The sequence below is a fragment of the Mustela erminea genome, chromosome 14 (assembly GCF_009829155.1).
Source record: "Mustela erminea isolate mMusErm1 chromosome 14, mMusErm1.Pri, whole genome shotgun sequence".
Taxonomy (NCBI): domain Eukaryota; kingdom Metazoa; phylum Chordata; class Mammalia; order Carnivora; family Mustelidae; genus Mustela; species Mustela erminea.
The window spans coordinates 65,163,644-65,184,197 of NC_045627.1; the positions used below are offsets into that span (position 1 = coordinate 65,163,644).

Here is a 20,554-nt window from a genome sequence, read left to right on the forward strand (position 1 = left end):
ATATCAGGGTCCTGGGATTGAGCCCTGCATCAGGCTCTCTGCTCTGCGGGGAGCCTGTTTCCCTCTCTCTCACTGCCTGCCTGCTTGTGATTTCTCTCTCTATATCAAATAAATAAATAAATTTTTAAAAATTAAAAAAAAAAAAAGTCAGGTGCTTAACCAACTGATCCACCCAGGCGCCCTTATATATTCTAGATGTTAATCCTTCATCAGATACATGATTTGCAGATATTTACTCTCATCCCATGGGTTGCTATTTTATTACTCTGTTGATACTTAGAATTCTGAACTTGCTTTCAATTGGATTGGTTTTTTTTTTCCTCTGTTCTTAAATATTTAAAAATCCCATTGACATTTATGGTCTTCTAGCTGCTGTTTGAGGTGATAGTGGCAAGAATGGACTGTAATTTTATTTTATTTTTTAAAGCTTATATTTATTTATATATTTGACAGACAGAGATCCCAAGTAGGCAGAGAGGCAGGCAGGGGGGTGGGGAGGAAGTCTCCCTGCTGAGCAGAGAGCCTGATGAGGGGCTCAATCCCAGGACCCTGGGATCATGACTTTAGCCCAAGGCAGAGGCCTTAACCCACTGAGCACCCAGGCACCCCTGGACTGTAATTTTAAACCATTGATGAAATGATGTTGTTTTGAGCTAAGTACTATATTATTTTTAATAAAAGAAAAATCGGAGAAGAGGACAAAGAGAAGGAACTATTTATTTTAGGATCCAGACTTTGAGAATTTCTAGTGACCAAACATTTACTATAGTTTAAAACTAATTATGTAAAATAGAAGGTAATAATCATGGTTTAAGTTAATACCAGCTAAGTATAAACTGGAGCTTTCTCGTGTCCAGTGTCACCTGCATTTTCAAAGACCAATAAACTAGATTCCTAATGACTGTGATCTGCCGGGCAGTGCTTAAAAATAGATGAAATACTTTCCACCTAGGTCCCTACTTAAATTTATTTATATACATGGGCATATGTTTTCCTTTATGTAAGTGTATGTCTGTATGTATATAAATCTTCAAGTGAATAAATGCATAAATATACATGGTATTCTAGCTTACAGAATTAGAAATGTAATTCAGTTTACTCCCACAGAATAAGATTGAAGATAATGAGAACTGAATTAAAGCTTACTTTCTTTCACAGAATTCCTCAGAGAGAGAAGACTGTAATAATGGCGAACCCCCTAGGAAGATAATACCAGAGAAGAATTCACTTAGACAGGTATGAAATTCAGTCTGTCTTAAAATAAAAAGCTACCACCAACAGAAGAAAAGACAGGAAACCCTCAATTTGCCATTCGTTAAGCACTGGAGCTTAAATTAAGAGTACTCTGAAGTTGAGGTGGCTGTAGCCACCAATTTCAATCAGATAACATTGTTTTTCCAGTCTTTTAAAAATATCGTAGGTGTACAAGTAGAGGAAAGGTTGATTGCTTATGTTTAGTGAAAACAACACCAAAAAGAAGTTTTCTTATTCAGGAAAAATAACTTGAAATGCTTCTTAAGTGCAGGTGGTAGAATAGTTGGCTTTAAACTTTCTTTCCTTTGAGATTCTTAACACATTTTTTAAAAATTAACAATCAAAAGGGATCTGCCTCTAGTGAAGTTAGCTCCTTTTAGTCTGAGCAGTATTTGTTTGCTTTTTCTAAAAGTAAAGGCCATTATTGATGATGATAACTGTAAAAAAAAATTTCTCCCCTCTGTACCCCACTCCCCAAAGATAACACATTTTGCTTTGAAAGTTAATTCCATGGTGCCCTTTTTTAAAATTAAAATGTCCAGAAACATTTGCTTAAAAAATTTGCTCTTCTCACTGCCTGCAGCAATCTGTAACATCTTTTGTCCCCAATAGCAACAAAAACAAGTTCACTAGAGTGTTGCCAGAGAATAGGTATACCACCTATTCACTTTCAGTGTAAGGTTGGATAAGATGAGCACCAGCAGTACCCAAAATATTTTCAGTTTACTTCCACTTACGGTACTATTCTTAGGAAAAAAGAAAAGAGGTCTGATATTTGTCTAGTGTCCACCGCAAACCTGGTATTTGTTTCATTCCATCTTCACATTCACCCTACAGAGTTGGTAGATAGGGCCTCCGATTGATAGATGAAGAAAATGGAGACTTAGGGAGGTTGGGTGACTTGCTTATTAGCTCGTCAGTGATTTAAAACCCAGACCTCAATGTTGCTCAAGCGTTTCTACTTCTGCCTTCTGATTCCAAGTTTGTATAACAGTGTTAACATAGGGAAAAAGTACTTGAAACTGTGATACACTCATTTTTTATTTACTATAGTAAAAATTTGGGGATGGGCACTTTTCCTTTTTGATAAAAATAATTGTTTAGTAAGTAGAAATGAATCCATTCAGGAAGCTTTTATAAAACCTGAATGATTAGTAATTGATACTATGGAGTTACAGCTTTAACTATTTGGAGACAAACAGCTGATAATCTAAATCTAAATAAATAGAACAATATTGAGTAAGATAAATTTAGAGGGAGAAAGTCTCTCCCCACTCTACAGAAATAACTGTCAGAAAACAATGACACGACAAAAAGTTTTGGCAACTTTATTTAAGCTAACAAACGAATTTTCACTCTGCAAAGTTATAAATTAATTTTAATAGGCTGATCCAGATGGTCCATTTGGAAAATGGATAGGCTGATCTGTTGAAAATTAAACTAAATTTATCTCTCTCATACTTCAAACTGAAGCAAGAGAGAGAATCGTGCCTATTAAGTCCAGCACATACAGATGGACCAGCAGGTCACACATGGGACTAATCTGATTCATTTTAAAAATAAATGCATACATTATTGAATCATTTTCTACTTGCAAGATCCGTTGTGTGCAGTGTTTGAAAGAGATACGCTGTGGCTTTTTCATTGCTTTTTAGCAGATTTGCTTCACCCTCTCCACTTTAATATAACAACCATTTTGTTTTTGTTTTTGTCTTTCCTCCTAGCGCTCCAAAATGATTTTTCTAATATCTGTCATTCAGTGTTGAGATCCAAGCTCTGGAGATTAATTAGGTCATGAGGCTTTTTCCCCTCCTCTCTTTGTAAAGGGTTTTATCTCTATTCTCTTTATGAAGAGCATGAACTCAGTGTTCTTGGAAAGAGAAATGGCCTTTAGAAACAGGGAAGTAGGAGATCCTCCTGGGGCCCTCTGAATCTTTTAGCTTCTGGGTGTTTTAACAGCCCTATGAATGCAGATTTGTAAATTTATTGCAGTGCCATCTGGTTTTTTGCTCGAACCAGATTACTGTTGGCTTGTGTCTGTCTATTGTGGTGGTCACTCCCTAGGAGCTTGCCCTCTCAATCTTAGGGAAGAGTGATGAATAGCAGGGGTCAATAGAAGCGGGTCACAGGGCAGCTGTCTAGGACTGCCCTGAACTTGATTACCCCACTGCTGATTTTTTTTAGTGTAGAACATAATATATAAGCTGTTTAAACTCCCTCTTTTCTCTGTTGCATGACAATAATGAAGTGCCATTTGCTCCCCCCCCACACACTTTAGTCAAGTTAATACAGATAAAAAGATGTCAAGGCTGCCTTTTACCTAGTGTTGATGTAAGTAGGATTTGCATCATGTAGGCCAATCCCTTGAGATTCTTTTGCAGATATTTCTAATGGGATTTCAAGGAACTCTTTCACTATTGATTTGAAAATGCTCAGTTAAATTCTAACAAGTTTAGTATTGTTTTAAACTGATTTTATAGTTCATGTATATTGTTCTAAAATACAGTTCGCAGGTGATGATAGACTATGACCACTGCCTGGTAACTTCGAGTTATTTAAAAATTTGGAAGAGCTGAAAAAAGGGTCATCACTACAATTCTTACAGACATTTAAAGGATAATGAGGGGATATTATAAATAACTTTAAACCACAGTTTTGGCAACTTAGATGAAATGGACACATTCCTTGAAAAATACAACTTACTGAAACCAATGCAAGGTGAAACAAATTTGAATAGGCTGATGTCTAGTAAAGAAATCACATTATCAAAAGGCCCCCAAATGGTTTCACCAGTGAATTCTATCAGACATTTGAGGAATAAATAGCTCACTCTTGTACAAACTCAGAAAACAGAGAAGGAAAGAACTCTTCCTGACTGTATTATGAGGCCACTGTAACCATAATTCCAAAACCTGACAAAGACGTTAGCAGAAAAAGAAAATATTGAAGGAGAAAGTCAGGAGACTTGGTGACTACTCTCAGTGTCACCAAGCCATTTTGTATACCCATTTTTCCATTTAATTTCCAGTATCAGAAGGCGGGAAAGTTGGTGGGGAAAGAGAACAGTGTATCTTTTTAAGGTTCTGAATTTGGGAATAATCTCCTTACCTCTCCACATTAAGTAAAGTGTGAACTTCTGTTTAAAGAATGTACAGTGGCTCCAATTTTCTTTCTACTTTTGTTCCTAAAACGTGAAGCCAAGGAAACCATAGCAACTGTTTTCAGTGCTTTTATTCATATCTGCAAACAAGGGCAAAGGCCTGGGAGGATACACGAAAGTACTCATTACTTTTTGAAAATGTAGCCTTATAACATGCAACTTCTTCTTTGCTTCACATTGGTGCTAATAGGATCTGTCAGCCCTGCCTTTCTCTGTAATTGAGTAAATTGTGACCTCTGTCTAATCCTTCCCCATCCCCCATTCCCTTTGTGTATGTGTCCACTTACCATCCTGAGAACGTGGGCAGTGATAAATAAAGCATTGAGTAGAGCTCTCTCAACTCTTTGAAAGCAGCATGATGCCAGCCCTCTAGTTATATTTCTTTAAGTGTTTACGTTTTTCTGTATTCTTTCTCTTGTGTAGCTGGAACCCTGGGGATGCAAAGCCATGAGAGAGGCCAAGAAGCTAACAAAGTAGCTGTCTCCCTTGTTAGCTTGTTCCTTTATTCTTTAAAAACAAGATAAAAACCATCTGGCTCAGGGCATTACATTTTCCTCCCCCATGCACCTCTATAGATGGAGACTTCACCTGCAGTGAGGGTTTACATTGATTAGGGAGGGAGCAGTAATTCAAGCTCCCATCCTCTTCAAGGATACTTTGCAGTCTTTAAAGGTGCTGACCCACTGAGTTAAACTGTCAAGGGAGGATAAAAAAGTATCTTCATCCCAGGAGGTAACAGCTGCCAGGTTTTCAACACCTTGCACGCTGCTGGAAAAATGTCACAATTGTCAGCTGAAAGAAAAATGACTCTGTTGTCATCTTCTGTTAATGACTGGGCCTTATAAAGGGAACTACATAAGCCTTTCAGAAGGAATAAGTAGATATTTTCCTTTCCTACCCCCATGCCCCTAAATTCCCGTGTTGTTCTAAACATTACCTTAAACTAGATCCATAAAAAACAGCAGTGAAGAACTTAAACAGCCCCATATAAGCATGGAGGTCTGATTGGCATAGCTCCTTTATACAGTTGGATGAGTAGGAGGAAAAAGCACATCACTGACACAGAAAATGACATTATAGTGTGTATTAACAAAACAACAACAACAACAACAACAACAAAAAGTCATTCATAAGCCAGTGAACTGAGAGAAAACATACTGTATTTCTGCTCTTTGGAGGACAATTTGTTTTCAGGCAGCATCCAGATGGGTAAATACCACGACATTTCTTTTTTCAAGAGAGCCACTTCTTTTCTTCCTTTAGAAAAAAAAGAAAGAAAGAAAGAAACTCACTGAATTTACTTCCTTTAATAGCTCTATAATGTTTGTATATGATGGCATTCCCTTCTTTCTGATTTGATTGATGAGGGGAAAGGTTTAATGAAGTCCCTGATATTAGCCAGGCAAGTTTTTTTTTTTTTTCTATTTGTTTTAGGTTAGTCATTTTAATTGTATTGAGTAATTAGAAGGTACACACAGCCAGGGGAGCTTTGTTCTGATAATTGCTCAAGAAAACCCATTCCCTATCTGCTGTTGCTTTGTGTTAAGACATTTCTCCCTCTAGTGGCAATAGTAAGCACTTTGACTTGGCAGTAGGCAAGGTGTAATTGCAATATGACAAACTATGCTTAAGGGACTATCTTGTAAATACTTTAGTTTGGGGTTTGGCATTATTTCATTATATATGTGTGTTTTTTCCCCCTATGAAACTTCCTATCTCTCCCCCCCCGCCCCCAAAGTGTTTTGGGCTTTGGATGGAAAAAATTGCCTGAGATGTTTATTAAAAAAAAAAAAAAAAAAAAATCACAGTGCATCCTGGGTAATGTTTTGCAGCTTGACTTAATTTTAGTCATCTGTTTTAATTACCTATTTATAAAAATGCTTTTGCATTTGTAGACATTATTTAATACTTTGGAAGAAGCACCTCATTTGAAATAAATAAATAAATTGTATTTATTTTAAATAGTCCATGTAAAAGACCTTAAAGGTAATTAATGTAGGTCTCTTAAGTAAGACAAAAGTGATCTTTCCAAGTCTGATGAAGTGATTTGTTTATTTAACTTCCCACTTCGGCTGAATCCTTTAGAGTCTAATAAACTTTTTAAAAAAAACATGGTTTGGCAATTTGTGTCTAGCTACAAAAACCCTTCTTCAAAAAGAAGCAATTTAATAACAGGCTTTCTTAAAATTACTTTGAGGAAGGAAGACTGTATAGGGGGTTGGTGTTTTGTTTTATTTTTATTTCAGCATAATCATTCTTTGATAAATTGTGTAATCACTGACTTAGTAGAAAAAAATATTATTGAACTCCCGGGTTGCAATGACCATAAAATAGTGTATTTTCATATAGAGACTTGAGATATTGTGAATAAATTATAAAGGAAACAGCTTATATGCTGGTCGAAGTCCATATGGACCCAATTCTTTTTGTGTTCAGTGCTTAATGTGGATGTACCATTTTAAGAAAAACAAAAAGATGGCGGGGGGGGAGCCTATTGTGCCCTTCTGTATGAGTCTTTTTAAAATCTGCCCTAAGAGTAACTTGGAATGAGAACAGATACAGCATTGCATCCATTGAACGAGGTTGTGTAGCATCAGTGTGGCGTTTTTAAAGCCCAGTTCCAGCTTCCCTAGATGTTGCCTTGTAGTTTGGTTTTTCTATCCCATATTCTTGCTGGGGACTTGATTTGATGTGACCATATATCTGAAGGTCCCTGTCTCCCCCTCTCCCCCGCTTCCTGCCCCCCAAACACTAGCCATTTTCATTATACTATATCTTGTTTTGCTATAGGGCTGCTGAACAGATTTCTTAAGCAGCTTTTTGCAAGGTTAAAAGAAATGCAGCTTGGTAACAAGTTTGTGTCATTTTAAATATATACCTTCTAGTAAATAAGGAGAAGTCTGGCAATCAATCCCTTTTAGTGTGTTATATGTTTCACCTGACAACTAAACCTTCTATTGATTAGCCATTACTTTGTTAGATAATCCTATGTCATTGAATCCATTGTAAAAAATTAAACTCTTTAAAATGTTTTACCCTAGCAGCACTGTGAAAATTGAAAACTTGTTCAGAATTACAGCCTGCTTTCACAAAGAAGGTAGTTTTCAGCAAGGCATCTTCCTGGTTTATGCTTATGTGCTTTATATGCAATATAAAAATGTATTAAAGTACTCCAACGCAAAACTCTCTTCTTCTGGTTCAGCAATGTAAGCTACCTTTTCAAATGTTGCATGGGGACAGGGCCTATCTTGCCAGTGGTAGTTATACTCACTAGTTTAATTTTAGCCTGGAAGGAGTCTTATAATAGTAAAATATTGAATGTAAGAATACTGAATTTTTTAGCCTTTTTATTCCAGAGTGATCTTAGGACTGTACCAAGTTGTAATTTACTAATCTGTGTGACTTCCTTGGGGAGTAGGCAAGATTGTATACCCATTTTACAGATGGGATGGCTAGAAATTAAAGCTTATGTATACTCTTACTCTAAAAGCTCTGGCAGGTCTAGAACTGGTTTCCTAAATCTATATAATATTCCCCTGGTGTCTTATACTCAATTCTGAGAGAAAAGGAATTTCGGAGGGAAACAAATTAGTTTCCTAACCTGCCAGGACTATTTTTTCCCCCAGAAAATAGCATAATATTTTTATTAATTAACTAGGCAAAACTTTAGTTCATTTTACCCCAGAATATTAACTCTATACCTTTATGTTTTTATTAGAGTAAATTTTTCATACAGTGAACTGCGTAGATACTAGTTGTATAAGTCAATGAAAGTATGTCTGTCTGCCTGTGTAACCACACCCTTATCAAGCTGTAGAACATTTTCATTACCCGAGAAAATATCCTTGGTCTCCTTCCAGCCAGTTTTCCCATTGCCCATGAGCCAAACATCGATCAACATACTCTCATAGGTTAGTTTCACTTTTTCTAAAATTTCATGTGATAGAATCATAGATTTTGGTGGTCTGACTTTCAGTGTAAATGAAATCCATTGATACCACTGTGTGTATCAGTAGTATATTCCCTTTTATTTTATATTTTGTTGAATAAATACACTGTAGTTCTTTTTCCATTCTTTTGGTGGATACCTAAGCTACTTGCATTTTTTTTTTAAGATTTTATTTATTTATTTGGCAGAGAGAAAGATCACAAGTAGGCAGAGAGGCAGGCAGAGAGAGAGAGAGGTGGAGGCAGGCTCCCCGCCGAGCAGAGAGCCCAATGCGGGCCTCAATCCCAGGACCCTGAAATCATGACCTGAGCCGAAGGCAGAGGCTTAACCCAGTGAGCCACCCAGGTGCCCGCTACTTGCATTTTTATAAATGTAGTTGGTATGGATGTTCTAATATAAAGTTTTTTTGGTGAGTATGTGTTGAATACTTCTTGATGTGCTTATTTGGATGTTGTCTTTTGTGAAGTAATCCATTTAAGTTTTTTGTCATTTAAAAAAACTTGTGTTGTCTGTCTTACTGAGTTCTAGAACTCATGATATTGGCTCTTTGTGAGATATGTGTTCTGAATATTTTCTCACAAGCTTGCCTATTTATTCATGGTGTGTTTTGATGAGAAGTTTCTCATATTTGAATGAAGCCCAGTCTATTAATCCTTACCTCATGATTGTACAGATACTCTAAGTTTTCTTCTAGAGGATTTGTAAGTTTTAGCTTTTACCCTTAATTCTGTGATCCATCTCAAATTAAGGCTTATGTGTGCTGTTCATTATTTTCCCCATGCTTTTTTATTCAGTTGTTTTGATACCATTGTTGAAGACTTTTCCTTTCCCCCATTGAATTACATGAGTGCTTTTGTCAAAAATTCCTTGGCTGTACAAGTGTAGTCTATTTCTGAAGTCCTGGAGAAGAGGCTGCTGGTAGATGCAGAGCAAAGGGTACCAGAAGCTGAGGCACTGACCAACCCTTGCTTTAGATTCAACAGAAGGCAAGCTCAAGTCCTCTTTTTTTAGAAGTGTGCATCAGTAGTGTATTCTCCTTTATTGTTTGTAAATAAGGCACCGAATACTAAGCTCTTGATCATTATAGCTTTAGTAAGTCTGAATCAAGTAGTGTGAGTCTTTAATATCCTTAATTTTAATATTGTTTTGGTTATCATAGATACATTTCTGTATAAATTTTAGAATCATTAGCAATTTCTTTTAAGAAGTCTGCAGGGTTTTGATTTGGATTTTAAATATATACTGGGACACATACACATACACACACTCTCTCTTTCTCTCCCTCTCATGTATTCATTTCAGTAGAATTAGCCTCTCAATAATATTGAATCTTCCAGTCTATAAACATAGTATATGTCTCCATTTAATTTTGTCTTTTTAAAATTTTCTAAGCAATATTTCTTAGTTTGCAGTATACATTTCTTACACAGATTTATTTCTATTTAATGTTTTTCAATGTTAGTATAAATTTTTTCATTTGGTTTTTTATTCTTGACCCTCTTTCCTGTCATTTGTGAATAAAGACAATTTTATTTCTTCTTTTGCAAGTTATTTGCCTTTTGTTTCCTTTTTTTTTTTTTTTTTTTGCTTATTTCAATGACAATGGCCTCTGATATAATTTTGAATAGATGTGATAAGGGAGCATCTTTGCCTTGTTCCCAGTCTCAGAGGGACTGTGTTTGGTCTTTTGTCACTAAGTATGATGTTAGTTGAAATTTTTTTAGATGTCCTTTATGGGATTAAGAAAGTTCCCTGTTGTTTCTAGCTTGCTGAGATTTTGTTTTATTGTTATTGTCATTATGAGTGACTGTTTAATTTTGTCAAATGCTTCCCTCCATACTTGCTCTGTTAATATGGATAATTACATTAATTGACTTTATTAAGAATTTTTGTGTCTGTATTCATGGGGTATATAGGTCTATAGTTTCCTTCCTTCCTTCCTTCCTCTCTCTCTCTCCCCCCCACTTCCTCCTTTCCCTCCTTCCATCCTCTCTCCCTCCTTTCCTTTTTCCCTCCCTTCCTCCCTCCCTTCCTTCCTTCCTTCAGGCTCCACACACAGCATGGAGCCCAGTGTGGAGTTTGAACTCACAACCCTGAGATCAAGACCTGACCTGAGATCAAGAGCTGGACACTTAACCAGCTGAGCACCCAGGCACCCCTGTAGTTTTCTTTCTAATGTCTTTGTCAGGTTTTGGTGTCAGGGTTATGCTGCCCTCATAAAATGAGATGAGAAGTTTTCCTCTCCTCCTCTATTTCCTAGAAGTGTTTTTGTATGGTCCTGGTGTTATTTCTTCACTGATATTTAATGGAATTCACCAGTGAAACCATCTGGGCCAGAAGTTTTCTTTTTGGAGAAGATTTTGTTTTTTAATTTATGTGGAATAATTTTCACTTACAATTTCAGTTTCTTTAATAGATACAGAGCTATTCAGGTTGTCTTTTTCTTATCATGTCAGTTTTGTAATTTGGGTCTTTCAAGAAATGTACCCTATTTTATTTTATTTTATTTAGTTAATTTTTGAGATTTTGTTTATTTATTTGACACAGGGAGAGAAACAGCAAGAGAGGGAACACAAGCAAGGGGAGTTGAAGAGGGAGAAGCAGGCTTCCTGCTGAACAGGGAGCCAGATGTAGGGCTCAATCCGGGGACCTTGGGATCATGACCTGAGCCAAAGGCAGCTGCTTAACAACTGAGCCAACCAGGCGTCCCAAAATGTATCCTCTTTTATCCAACAGATTATAAACTGTTCATATTTTTTATTTTAATATCCAGATTATTCTGTATTGGGCTAACAAAAGCCCCTTTGACATGTGCCCCTGTGACATACCTTTCATTCCCTGTGTATCTCCATGTTTATCTTGTATTTTCCCTGTGCAATCCTGGAATCTTTGTATCTCCAGAGAGCTATGGTTCCTTTCAGTGTAAAATGGTATTTAGAAGCCAAGTTTGAAGCGTTAACTTATATTTTATGTCTATATTGATATATTTTGAAAACCATGAATTCTTTTTTGTATCTGCAGTTCTAATTCAGTACCACAGAGTTTATTCTAGATCTCTCCCTTTTCATATTTATGATTATTTGTTCTTATAGTAAGAAACCTATTTTTTTTTCTTTCAGCACTTTAATCATGTTGTTTCTTGTCTTCTAGTCTTCATTGTTTATGGTGAAACTTTTTATGTCTTCCTTTATTTGTATTGTTGGCTCCCATGTATGGAGCATCCCTTTTTCTTAGGCTCTTTCAGGGTTTTGTCTTTGATACTGGTTATCAGCAGTTCTGACTGTTTGTTCCTAGTTCTTGTTATCTTTTTAATCTCCCTAGAGTTTGCTGATCTCAGATCGGTAAGCCAATGGTTTTCACCAAATTTGAGAACTATTTGTTCATTATTCTTATAACTTTTCTTGTGCCCCATTCTCACTTTTCTTGTGGGTTTCCAGTTTACAACTATGTTAGATCATTAACACTTACCCACAGATAATTGAGCCTCTGTTCATTTTTGTTCTTTTATTCTATCCTTCTGATTAGATCATTTTAGTTGATCTCTCTTTAGTTCATTGACCTTTTTGTCTGCCCTCTCCAGTCTACTTTTAAGCCCATCTGGTAAATTTTTAAAATTTCAGATAGTATGGGAACGCCTGGGTAGCTCAGTTGGTTGGATGACTGCCTTCAGCTCAGATCATGATCTTGAAGTCCTGGGATCGAGTCCTGCATCGGGCTCCCAGCTCCATGGGGAGTCTCCTTCTCCCTCTGACCTTCTCCTTGCTCATGCTCTCTCACTGTCTCTCTCTCAAATAAATAAATAAAATCTTTTTTAAAAAATTTCAGATAGTATACTTTGTAGTTGTAGAATTTTGGTTCATTTTGGGTTTTCATTTTTTTGGTGAAAATTTCCATCTGTTTATCCATTGTGATTGTATCTTTCATTTAAGATGTTGAATATTATAGCTTCTGTAAAGCTTTATAAGCTGGTTCCAATACTAGATCATCTTGGGACCATTTTCTACTGGTTCTTTTTTCTCTTGACTCTGGGTTCCATTTATCTGCTTCTTAGAGCTAGCAGTTTTTGATTATATAGTGGACATTATAAATTACTCATTGCAGAGACTGGATTCTTTTATCTTCTCCTGATTAACTTACTGACTGATCACTGTGACTTCACAGAGTGTTGGTTTACATTTGTTAGGGCAGGTATGTTTTGATTTTTCCCATGAAACTAAGGTAGAGGCTTTACTCCTAAGACCTGCTGTTCACTCTCAATGCAGGATAATCCCAAGTTTTCAGTGCAAGTTTGAGATGCCTATTAAGTTTTTGTAATTTAGTAGGAATCAGATTCTAAATTCTGTCTCCCCTCATGGGCACCAGCTTCAGTCTCTACCCCAGTCTTTCAGTTTTCTCTTACTTTCCATTGGAATCATTATAGTTTCCCATTCATGTATGTAGTTTGGGGATTAGCTGTGGATTAGAGGAGAATTGAGCCTCCCCTGTGGGTCTGTTCTCTGTGCTTTCTCAATCTTCAGCCAGTGTGGCAGCCCTGAGCTCCATCCTTTGGCATATCAAGCCAATAAACGGGCTTTCTAACTGAATTTTAGTCACCCTGCATCAAGTAGATTGGTGAGTACCCTCAGGGAAAAAGCACATAAACATAGATGTTACCCTGTGTGTTGCTCCTCTTTGAAGGTCAGTCTATTCTTCCCCTCAGTTTCTTACTACTTTAGGTCATTCTCCAGTGCCTTTAAGTAGTTATTATTAAAATTTTTCCCTATGGTTTGTAATTGTTACCTTATGAGGATTAATCCCATGTAAGCATCTCTGGCATTATTAGAACTTGAACTCTTTGGCTTACATTTTTTATGTTATTCAGTATATACTAATCACTTCATAAATGTCTTTTAAAAACATAGGAAGTTTCATCTAAAAGCTTTTATGTTGTCTATACCTGAATAATGTTTGTGGTATTAGTAATTGCAAAAAAGTACTGAACCCTGAGCCCAGAAGATACGTGCACTAATAGCTGCTATACGCAAAGGTCAGATGATCCAATTTATTCCTTTAAAATATGTTTTGGGGATGCCTGGGTGGCTCAGTCCGTTAAGCTTCTGCCTTTGGCTCAGGTCATGATCCCAGAGTCCTGGGATCAAGTCCTGCATCAGGCTCCCTGCTCAGTGGGGATTCTGCTTCTCCCTCTGCCTCCCTCTGCCTGCCACTCTCCCTGCTTGTGTGCTCACTCGCTCGCGCTCTCTGACAAATAAATAAATAAAATCTTTAAAATATGTTTTGAAATAATTTCAGCTTAAATTGTGTAAGAATAAAACAGTTAAGTGGTTATAAATTTCTTAAAGTTTAATTTGAATGGAAAACCAATTTGATAATACTTTTTCTCCATTTTCTTAAATGTTTTTACCTACATCTTTCCAAAGAATGATAATTGACCAAAATGAATAGCTCATCCATTACTGATATAAATAATAGGAGAAATCATAGCTTTTCCTCACAGCAAAATAATTCCACTTAATAAATGTGGAAGGAAAACAGGAAATCTAAAAATCACCATCAGAACACCACAGTGAAAATTACCATAGGCAAGATCCACCAATGGATGCTAAAATTAGTAGGTAGAAGTTGAAGTAGAATCCAAGTATTTGCATCATCTCAGAATATTTCTCCCAATATATTTCGTAATCCCTAAAGGAAAAATAAAAAATTTACAGTGGAGAATCTTGGCAGACATGACCATAGGTATACGATAAAGTCTGACATCACTAGAAATACTTAACAACCTGCCTCCTAACTGTATGCGTTAAGAAAAGTGCCTCACCTTTGTGGTATCCTTCCCAATAATGTATAACCTTCATCTGATCATGAGAGAACTTGGGATAAAGCCAGATTGAGAGACAATATATAGACTAATCAGTACTCTTCAGATGTATCCTAGTCCTAAAGGACAGGACTGAGAAATTGTAGTAGATTAGAGGAAACTAAAGAGACATGATAACTAAATTCAGTGTGGCATCTTGGGTTAGATCCTGAATAGAAAAAGGGTCTTAGTGGGAATTGGTGAAATTCAGAAGAAATTCTTTATTTTGTACCAAGTTAATTGCTTAGTTTTGATAAACATTCTGTGGTTATGTAAGTCATTAACACAAGGGAAAGCTGGGGGGAAGGGTATACAGAAACTCATTTTACAACTATTCTGTAATTCAGAATTTTAAAAAATGAATTTTTTCCGATTGTTGCTTATAAGAGCTTGCCTATGTCTTAAGATTTTTCTCTTTAATTCCAACACATACAGTTCTCCAACATTGTAGTTCTCAAAAAGTGTTCCTAAACCAAGAGCATTAACTTCAACTAGGGAATTGTTATAAAAGCATTCTCAGAATCCTGGGGTAGGACCTAACAATTTGTGTACTGGAGGGTTTTTTCCTTTCTTTTTTTTTCCTTCAGATTTTATTTATTTATTTATTTACTCACTTACTTACTTACTTTTAGAGAGAGTGAGCAAGTAGGGGGAGGAGCAGAGGGAGAGAGAATCCAAAGCAGACTTCATGCCAAGCACAGAGCCTGATGTGGGGCTCTATCCCATGACTCCAGCCGAAATCAAGAGTCAGTTGCCCAGGGGTGCCTGGGTGGCTCAGTGGGTTAAAGCCTCTGCCTTTGGCTCAGGTCGTGATCCCCAGGGTCCTGGGATCAAGCCCCGCATTGGGCTCTCTGCTCAGCAGGGAGCCTGCTTTCTCTTCTCTCTCTGCCTGCCTCTCTGCCTACTTGTGATCTCTGTCTTTTAAATAAAGAAATAAAATCTTTAAAAAATAAAAAACAAAAAGCCAGTTGCCCAACCTACTGAGCCACCCAGGCACTCCAACATTCTGTGTCTTAACAAGTCCTCCTAATGATTCTGATGCATGCTAAAATTTGAGGATCATGATTTATACAAACATGAAGGAAAACTTAAAAACATTGTTTTACTATATTGGCCAATTAATAATGTTTGTTTACCATGAAGTGTAACCAGTTTTTTAAATTGTGATAAAATACATGTAACATAACATTTACCATCTTAACCATTTTTGAATGTACAGTTCAGTGGATTAAGTACATTAACACTGTTGTATAACTGTCACAACCATCCATCCCCAAAACTCTTCTAATTTTGTAAAACTGAAACCCTCTACCCATTAAACAGTAATATTCTATTTCTTGCTCTATTTCTAGCTCTGGCAACCATCATTCCACTTTCTAGCTCTCTGATTTTGTCTCCTCTAAGTATTTCATATAAGTGGAATCTTATAGTATTTATCATTTTGTGACTGGCTTATTTCACCTAACATAATGTCCTGAAGGTTCATTCATATCATAGTATAAGCCAGAATTTCTTTCCTTTTTAAGGCTCAATACTATTCCATTTGATATATATGCCACATTTTTTGTGTCCCTTCATCTGTCCCTGGACACTTGGGTTGCTTCCATGTTTTGGCAGTTATGAGTAATGCTGCTAGGAACATGGATATGCAAATAACCTTTTCAAGATTCTGCTTTCATTTCTTTTGGCTGTATACCCAGAAGTGATATTGTTGGGTCATACGGTAGTTCCAATTTTAATTTTTTGAGGAACCACCACCATGCTGTTTTCCACAGCAGTGTATGTATGCTTATACATTCCCACCTGTAGTGCACATTGGTTGCAGTTTCTCCACATCCTTGCCAACACTTGCTGTTTTCTGTTTTTTAATAGCAGCCATCTTGGGGGCACCTGTGTGGCTCAGTGGGTTTAAAGCCTCTGCCTTCGACTCAGGTCATGATCTCAGGGTCCTGGGATCGAGCCCCACGTCGGGCTCTCTGCACAGTGGGGGCCCTGCTTCCCTTCTTCTCTCTCTGCCTGCCTTTCTGCCTACTTGTGATCTCTGTCAAATAAATAAATAAAAATCTTTAAAAAAAATAGTAGCCATCTTAGTGGGTATGAAGTGAAATCTCATTATGGAATTGATTTGCGTTTCTGAAATGGTTAGTGATGTTGAGCATCTTGTCATGTGCTTCTTGGCCATTTGTATATCTTCTATGGATAAATGTCTGTTCAAGTCCTTTGCACATTTTTGAATAGTGCCCCCACCTTCCATACGTACAGAGAGACCACTGCTACTTACATACTTGTTCATGAGCTCATCAGTGGCTCTTGTGGGCTCTCACTTTCTTTGCTTCTACCTGCCTGCCTTGTTTCCAGTACCCATAAATCTGGAATTTATACGTAAGTCTCTTCATGTGTTGATTTTGAGAATAGGAAAGAACTTGAAAACTGTGTATGACCACATTTTAATATTTAAACCTGTTTCTAAAAAATTCTTTTTACAGACATATAACAGCTGTGCCAGGCTCTGCTTAAATCAAGAAACAGTATGTCTAGCAAGTACTGCTATGAAGACTGAAAATTGTGTGGCCAAAGTAAGTAATATTACCCATTAGTAGTATTATACTACATCATAACAATGCTTTATTTATAAACATCTTCACTCAGTATTGTTGTTAAAGATTATCATAAGATTTTATATTTAAAAAGGAGCACAGCAGGTATCATTTCCAAAGCAGACAGCAAGTTGAGTCTCCCATCTCTTCAGTTGTAAAGGAATTTTTTGGTTATGCATTCTGGTCACACTTCTGTCTAACTCACATTTGTTACTTGACACTGGTTATGGATTATTACAAATAAGATTTGTGAAAGAAAATATACAGTTATTTTTACAAGGTTGTTCATGGGTTCTAAATGTAATTAAATATAGAATAACCATTGTAAGGATTGTGAAGTATGCTATAGAAAAATTCAATTATTATATCGCTATTACTATTTTTGGGTGGTCAATAATAGAAATACTGCTTTTGTTGATTTTGATCTGAGTGGACAGGTAATGTCTTATCATGCATATGAGCTACATTTTCTCATGTATAAAACGTGCATATATATAGATAAAAAAGTAATCACATGTTAGAGACCTTATGGTAATAATTATATTAAGTATGGCTCTAATCTTCCAAGTATCTCTAATTTCATAGGAACTTTGACTTAAATTTAGGTAACAGCAATTTTGATTATTCGAGGAGTAAGTAAAATTCCAGTATGGGCTGTTTCTAGACTTTTACCTTGCATATATGCAAAATTACTTCCTTAATAACTTTTCAGGGTTTTGTCACTGTTAGAACATTCCCAACTTTAACGAGTTTAGTCTATTTTATCATACACTAAGGCTCTCAGTTACTTACTGTTATTATTAGAGTCAGAGCTGGTAATCAGGTAGTCTCCATCCTTTGCTACAGAAATTGAAGGACACCTCCACATTTTTTATTATTTTTAGGTTATTTCTTAAGATATGCCATAGTCACTGGACCTACTTAACCAACTGAAAGTATATCATACAAACTATAATCATTAGAAATGATCCATGTAAGAAATGTCAGTTTATTTAAAATTATAATTTAAAAAGATAGAGTCAGTTAAGTGTCTCTTAGAGTTTCTTAGTAATTTGCTATAAAATGTGAAAACAGTAAATTACATATATTTATGTTTTTCAGTCATGTAGTCACAACCAGCAAGTGCTAATTGGCCCTGTTTTGTATCCAGCATTTGTACATTAAAATGGGGTATCAATTATTTGGGCCTTTAAAAATAATTCTCCTTTTTGGCCACGTTGCTCAGTTTCATCACAAGTGGGTGACTTCTGGCTAAACAAGGTAAAATCTGAGCATGAGCACCGATCCAAGGACAGGGTGACAATTTTAATGAGTTTCATTGAGAGCTAGCCAAGTGAGCATCTGTTCCTTTTGTTTTCTCCATACTTTGTAAGCCAGGATCTCTAAGCTATAGAGTCATGTTGGTGTGTGTGTACGATGTGTTTTGTTTTGTTTTTTTCCCACCCTCTACTTCAGTGGTGCATGGTTAGAAATCTTCTGGCATCTGGCACAATGGCATAATTTCTTCTATGCTCTTGGGTGAGGAAATAAGTTTGCTCATTGCTGCTCATCTGTCTGTTTCCTTTGCTCCCAGATGGTGACCTTCTCATCCCATTCTTGCTTATTGTAACATTATTCTGACACCACATCCTTTCATCATTTCATTCAATACCCTAATTTAATAATGATTTCTTTCATTTCCTATTGGAACCCACCTAACTTTCTGGTTCCTTTTATTGGCCCACATCCTGGCTTCTGGTTCATTGCCTCTGATTTGAGCCATATGACCAGTTGTTCAATGGCAAATAAAAGCATGTAGCTAAAAAAATTTTCTTTTAACAGCCTCCAGTGAGGTATCAATAACATGAGAATAGAGAACAAGTTTTCCCTTTTCTATTTACATGTGTTATATGTATCTCATGATTCTGTGCTGTTTCTACTGGCCTCATGTATTGCCTGACCTTTGAAAGGTAGTGACTTGCCATTATTTTTGTAGGTCTGCAAGCTTGTCCCTGTTTCCTGCTCTTCACCTTTAGCCCTTTACTGAAGTGTTTCATCTGCTACACTTGATGTGGCTGCAGTAGCTTTTCGTTTGGTACAACTGTCTATTGTTGATTCAGATTGTACTCCAAAGTGGCCTTGAATGTCTGACCATCTCCATGTGAGAGCAACTATAATATAGTGATAACAAATTTTTGTCCTCTAGTTCAAAGGAGCTAATTCAGAGTAACTTTGGTTTGGTGGAGATAGTCATTATTATTATTGAATATTGTTTATTATGAATTTTAGAGAAGACATTATACCAGTCATTACCTGAAAAACAGCAAAGTTGTTTTGTTCAGACCTTATAGTATGTAGTATATGTCTCTTCTTGGCCAGAAATACCTTACCATGAATGTTTTATAATTGGTCTATGAAGAGGGACCCTTCTGTACTATTTAGACGATAACAATACAAAGTGGTAAGACAGTCACTCTAGGTTAATGATAATCTTCTGAATCTCTAACTTGAAGAATAAGACCTAAGAAAAGATTTAAAACTAAAAATGAAGGTTGGGTCATTTTATCAGTGTTTACTTAGTCTAAGTAATATTTGGAGGTTAATGATAATCTTCTGAATCTCTAACTTGAAGAATAAGACCTAAGAAAAGATTTAAAACTAAAAATGAAGGTTGGGTCATTTTATCAGTGTTTACTTAGTCTAAGTAATATTTGGAGGCATTGAAACATCTTTTCTTTGGGCGCCTGGGTGGCTCAGTGGGTTGAGCCGCTGCCTTCGGCTCAGGTCATGGTCTCAGGGTCCTGGGATTGAGTCCTGTGTCAGGCTCTCTGCTCGGCAGGGGGCCTGCTTCCCTTCCTCTCTGCCTGCCTGCCTCTCTGCCTACTTGTGATTTCTCTCTGTCAAATAAATAAATAAAATCTTTAAAAAAAAAAAAAAGAAAGAAACATCTTTTCATCCAAAGCCTTCCTTCTTACTAATTATAGCCCTGTAGTTCATGAGACTTGTTTGGAGCATGATGAGCTCTGTATTTATTGTAGCTTTAAATGGATAGTCATTATTGACTACCAACTTAGTCTTTAAAATCAATAATCACATTGTACCTAATTGTCAACCTTGATGATGTTTTTTAATTGGTAAAGAAAACCAATTTATATTCTCTTTTTTGCTTACTTTATTTAAATACTACCAAAAATTTTGGTTTCGGGTTTTTCCTAATTTAGTTTTTACACATGCATGCGCAGAATTAAAATTAAGTTGTTTAAACGCATCTACCTAGATTCCTGGCCAGGTAGGAGAAGTTCTGCCTCTTTATGTTGGGAAAATAAACCTCTTCAGTAGTCCTTTGTAGATGTTCTGTATTGTGGTTGTTTGTTGTTACTGTTTTTTACTTGAGACTAATAATCTGTTTGCAACTGACTGAGACAGAAAAATGTGATGTTCCTTTCCACTCACTCCAGATTTTGATAGAAGACTTGTTTTATTTATTTCCAAAATTATATCCGCAGGAAACAAGCTGTTTAAATTCAGATTATGCTGAAGCAAAATGGTCCTGGTATGAGAAGCAACGTGCTGTTTTACGAGCACAGAGTCCCTTTTCTCATAACTGATTGATAGTAAATATTTTCCTGAAGAATTATTGCCAACCATGAACAGTGCAACTGTTTCACTTTTTTTCCGTGCTACTTGCTGTACCAGCCATTGTCGGTAATTAAGATCTACAATTCACAATGCAGACGTTTGCACTTCCTCTGGGTCTGTGC

The 20,554-nt window shown here is 36.4% G+C and overlaps 1 protein-coding gene across 13 annotated transcripts in view; it reads left to right on the forward strand.

Annotated features, from left to right (window-relative positions):
- BTRC (beta-transducin repeat containing E3 ubiquitin protein ligase) overlaps window positions 1-20,554 on the forward strand; it is a 180,861-nt gene that overhangs the window by 102,399 nt on the left and 57,908 nt on the right. For 10 of the 13 annotated variants that reach the window (XM_032312233.1, XM_032312225.1, XM_032312224.1 and 7 more), the window contains 2 exons: window positions 1,159-1,236; window positions 16,704-16,793. In XM_032312233.1, the coding sequence (XP_032168124.1) occupies window positions 1,159-1,236; window positions 16,704-16,793 (168 nt within the window). Of the gene's footprint in view, window positions 1-1,158; window positions 1,237-9,045; window positions 9,065-16,703; window positions 16,794-20,554 lie in introns of those variants that run through there. The other 3 variants (XM_032312223.1, XM_032312226.1, XM_032312232.1) reach the window with 2 other exon arrangements.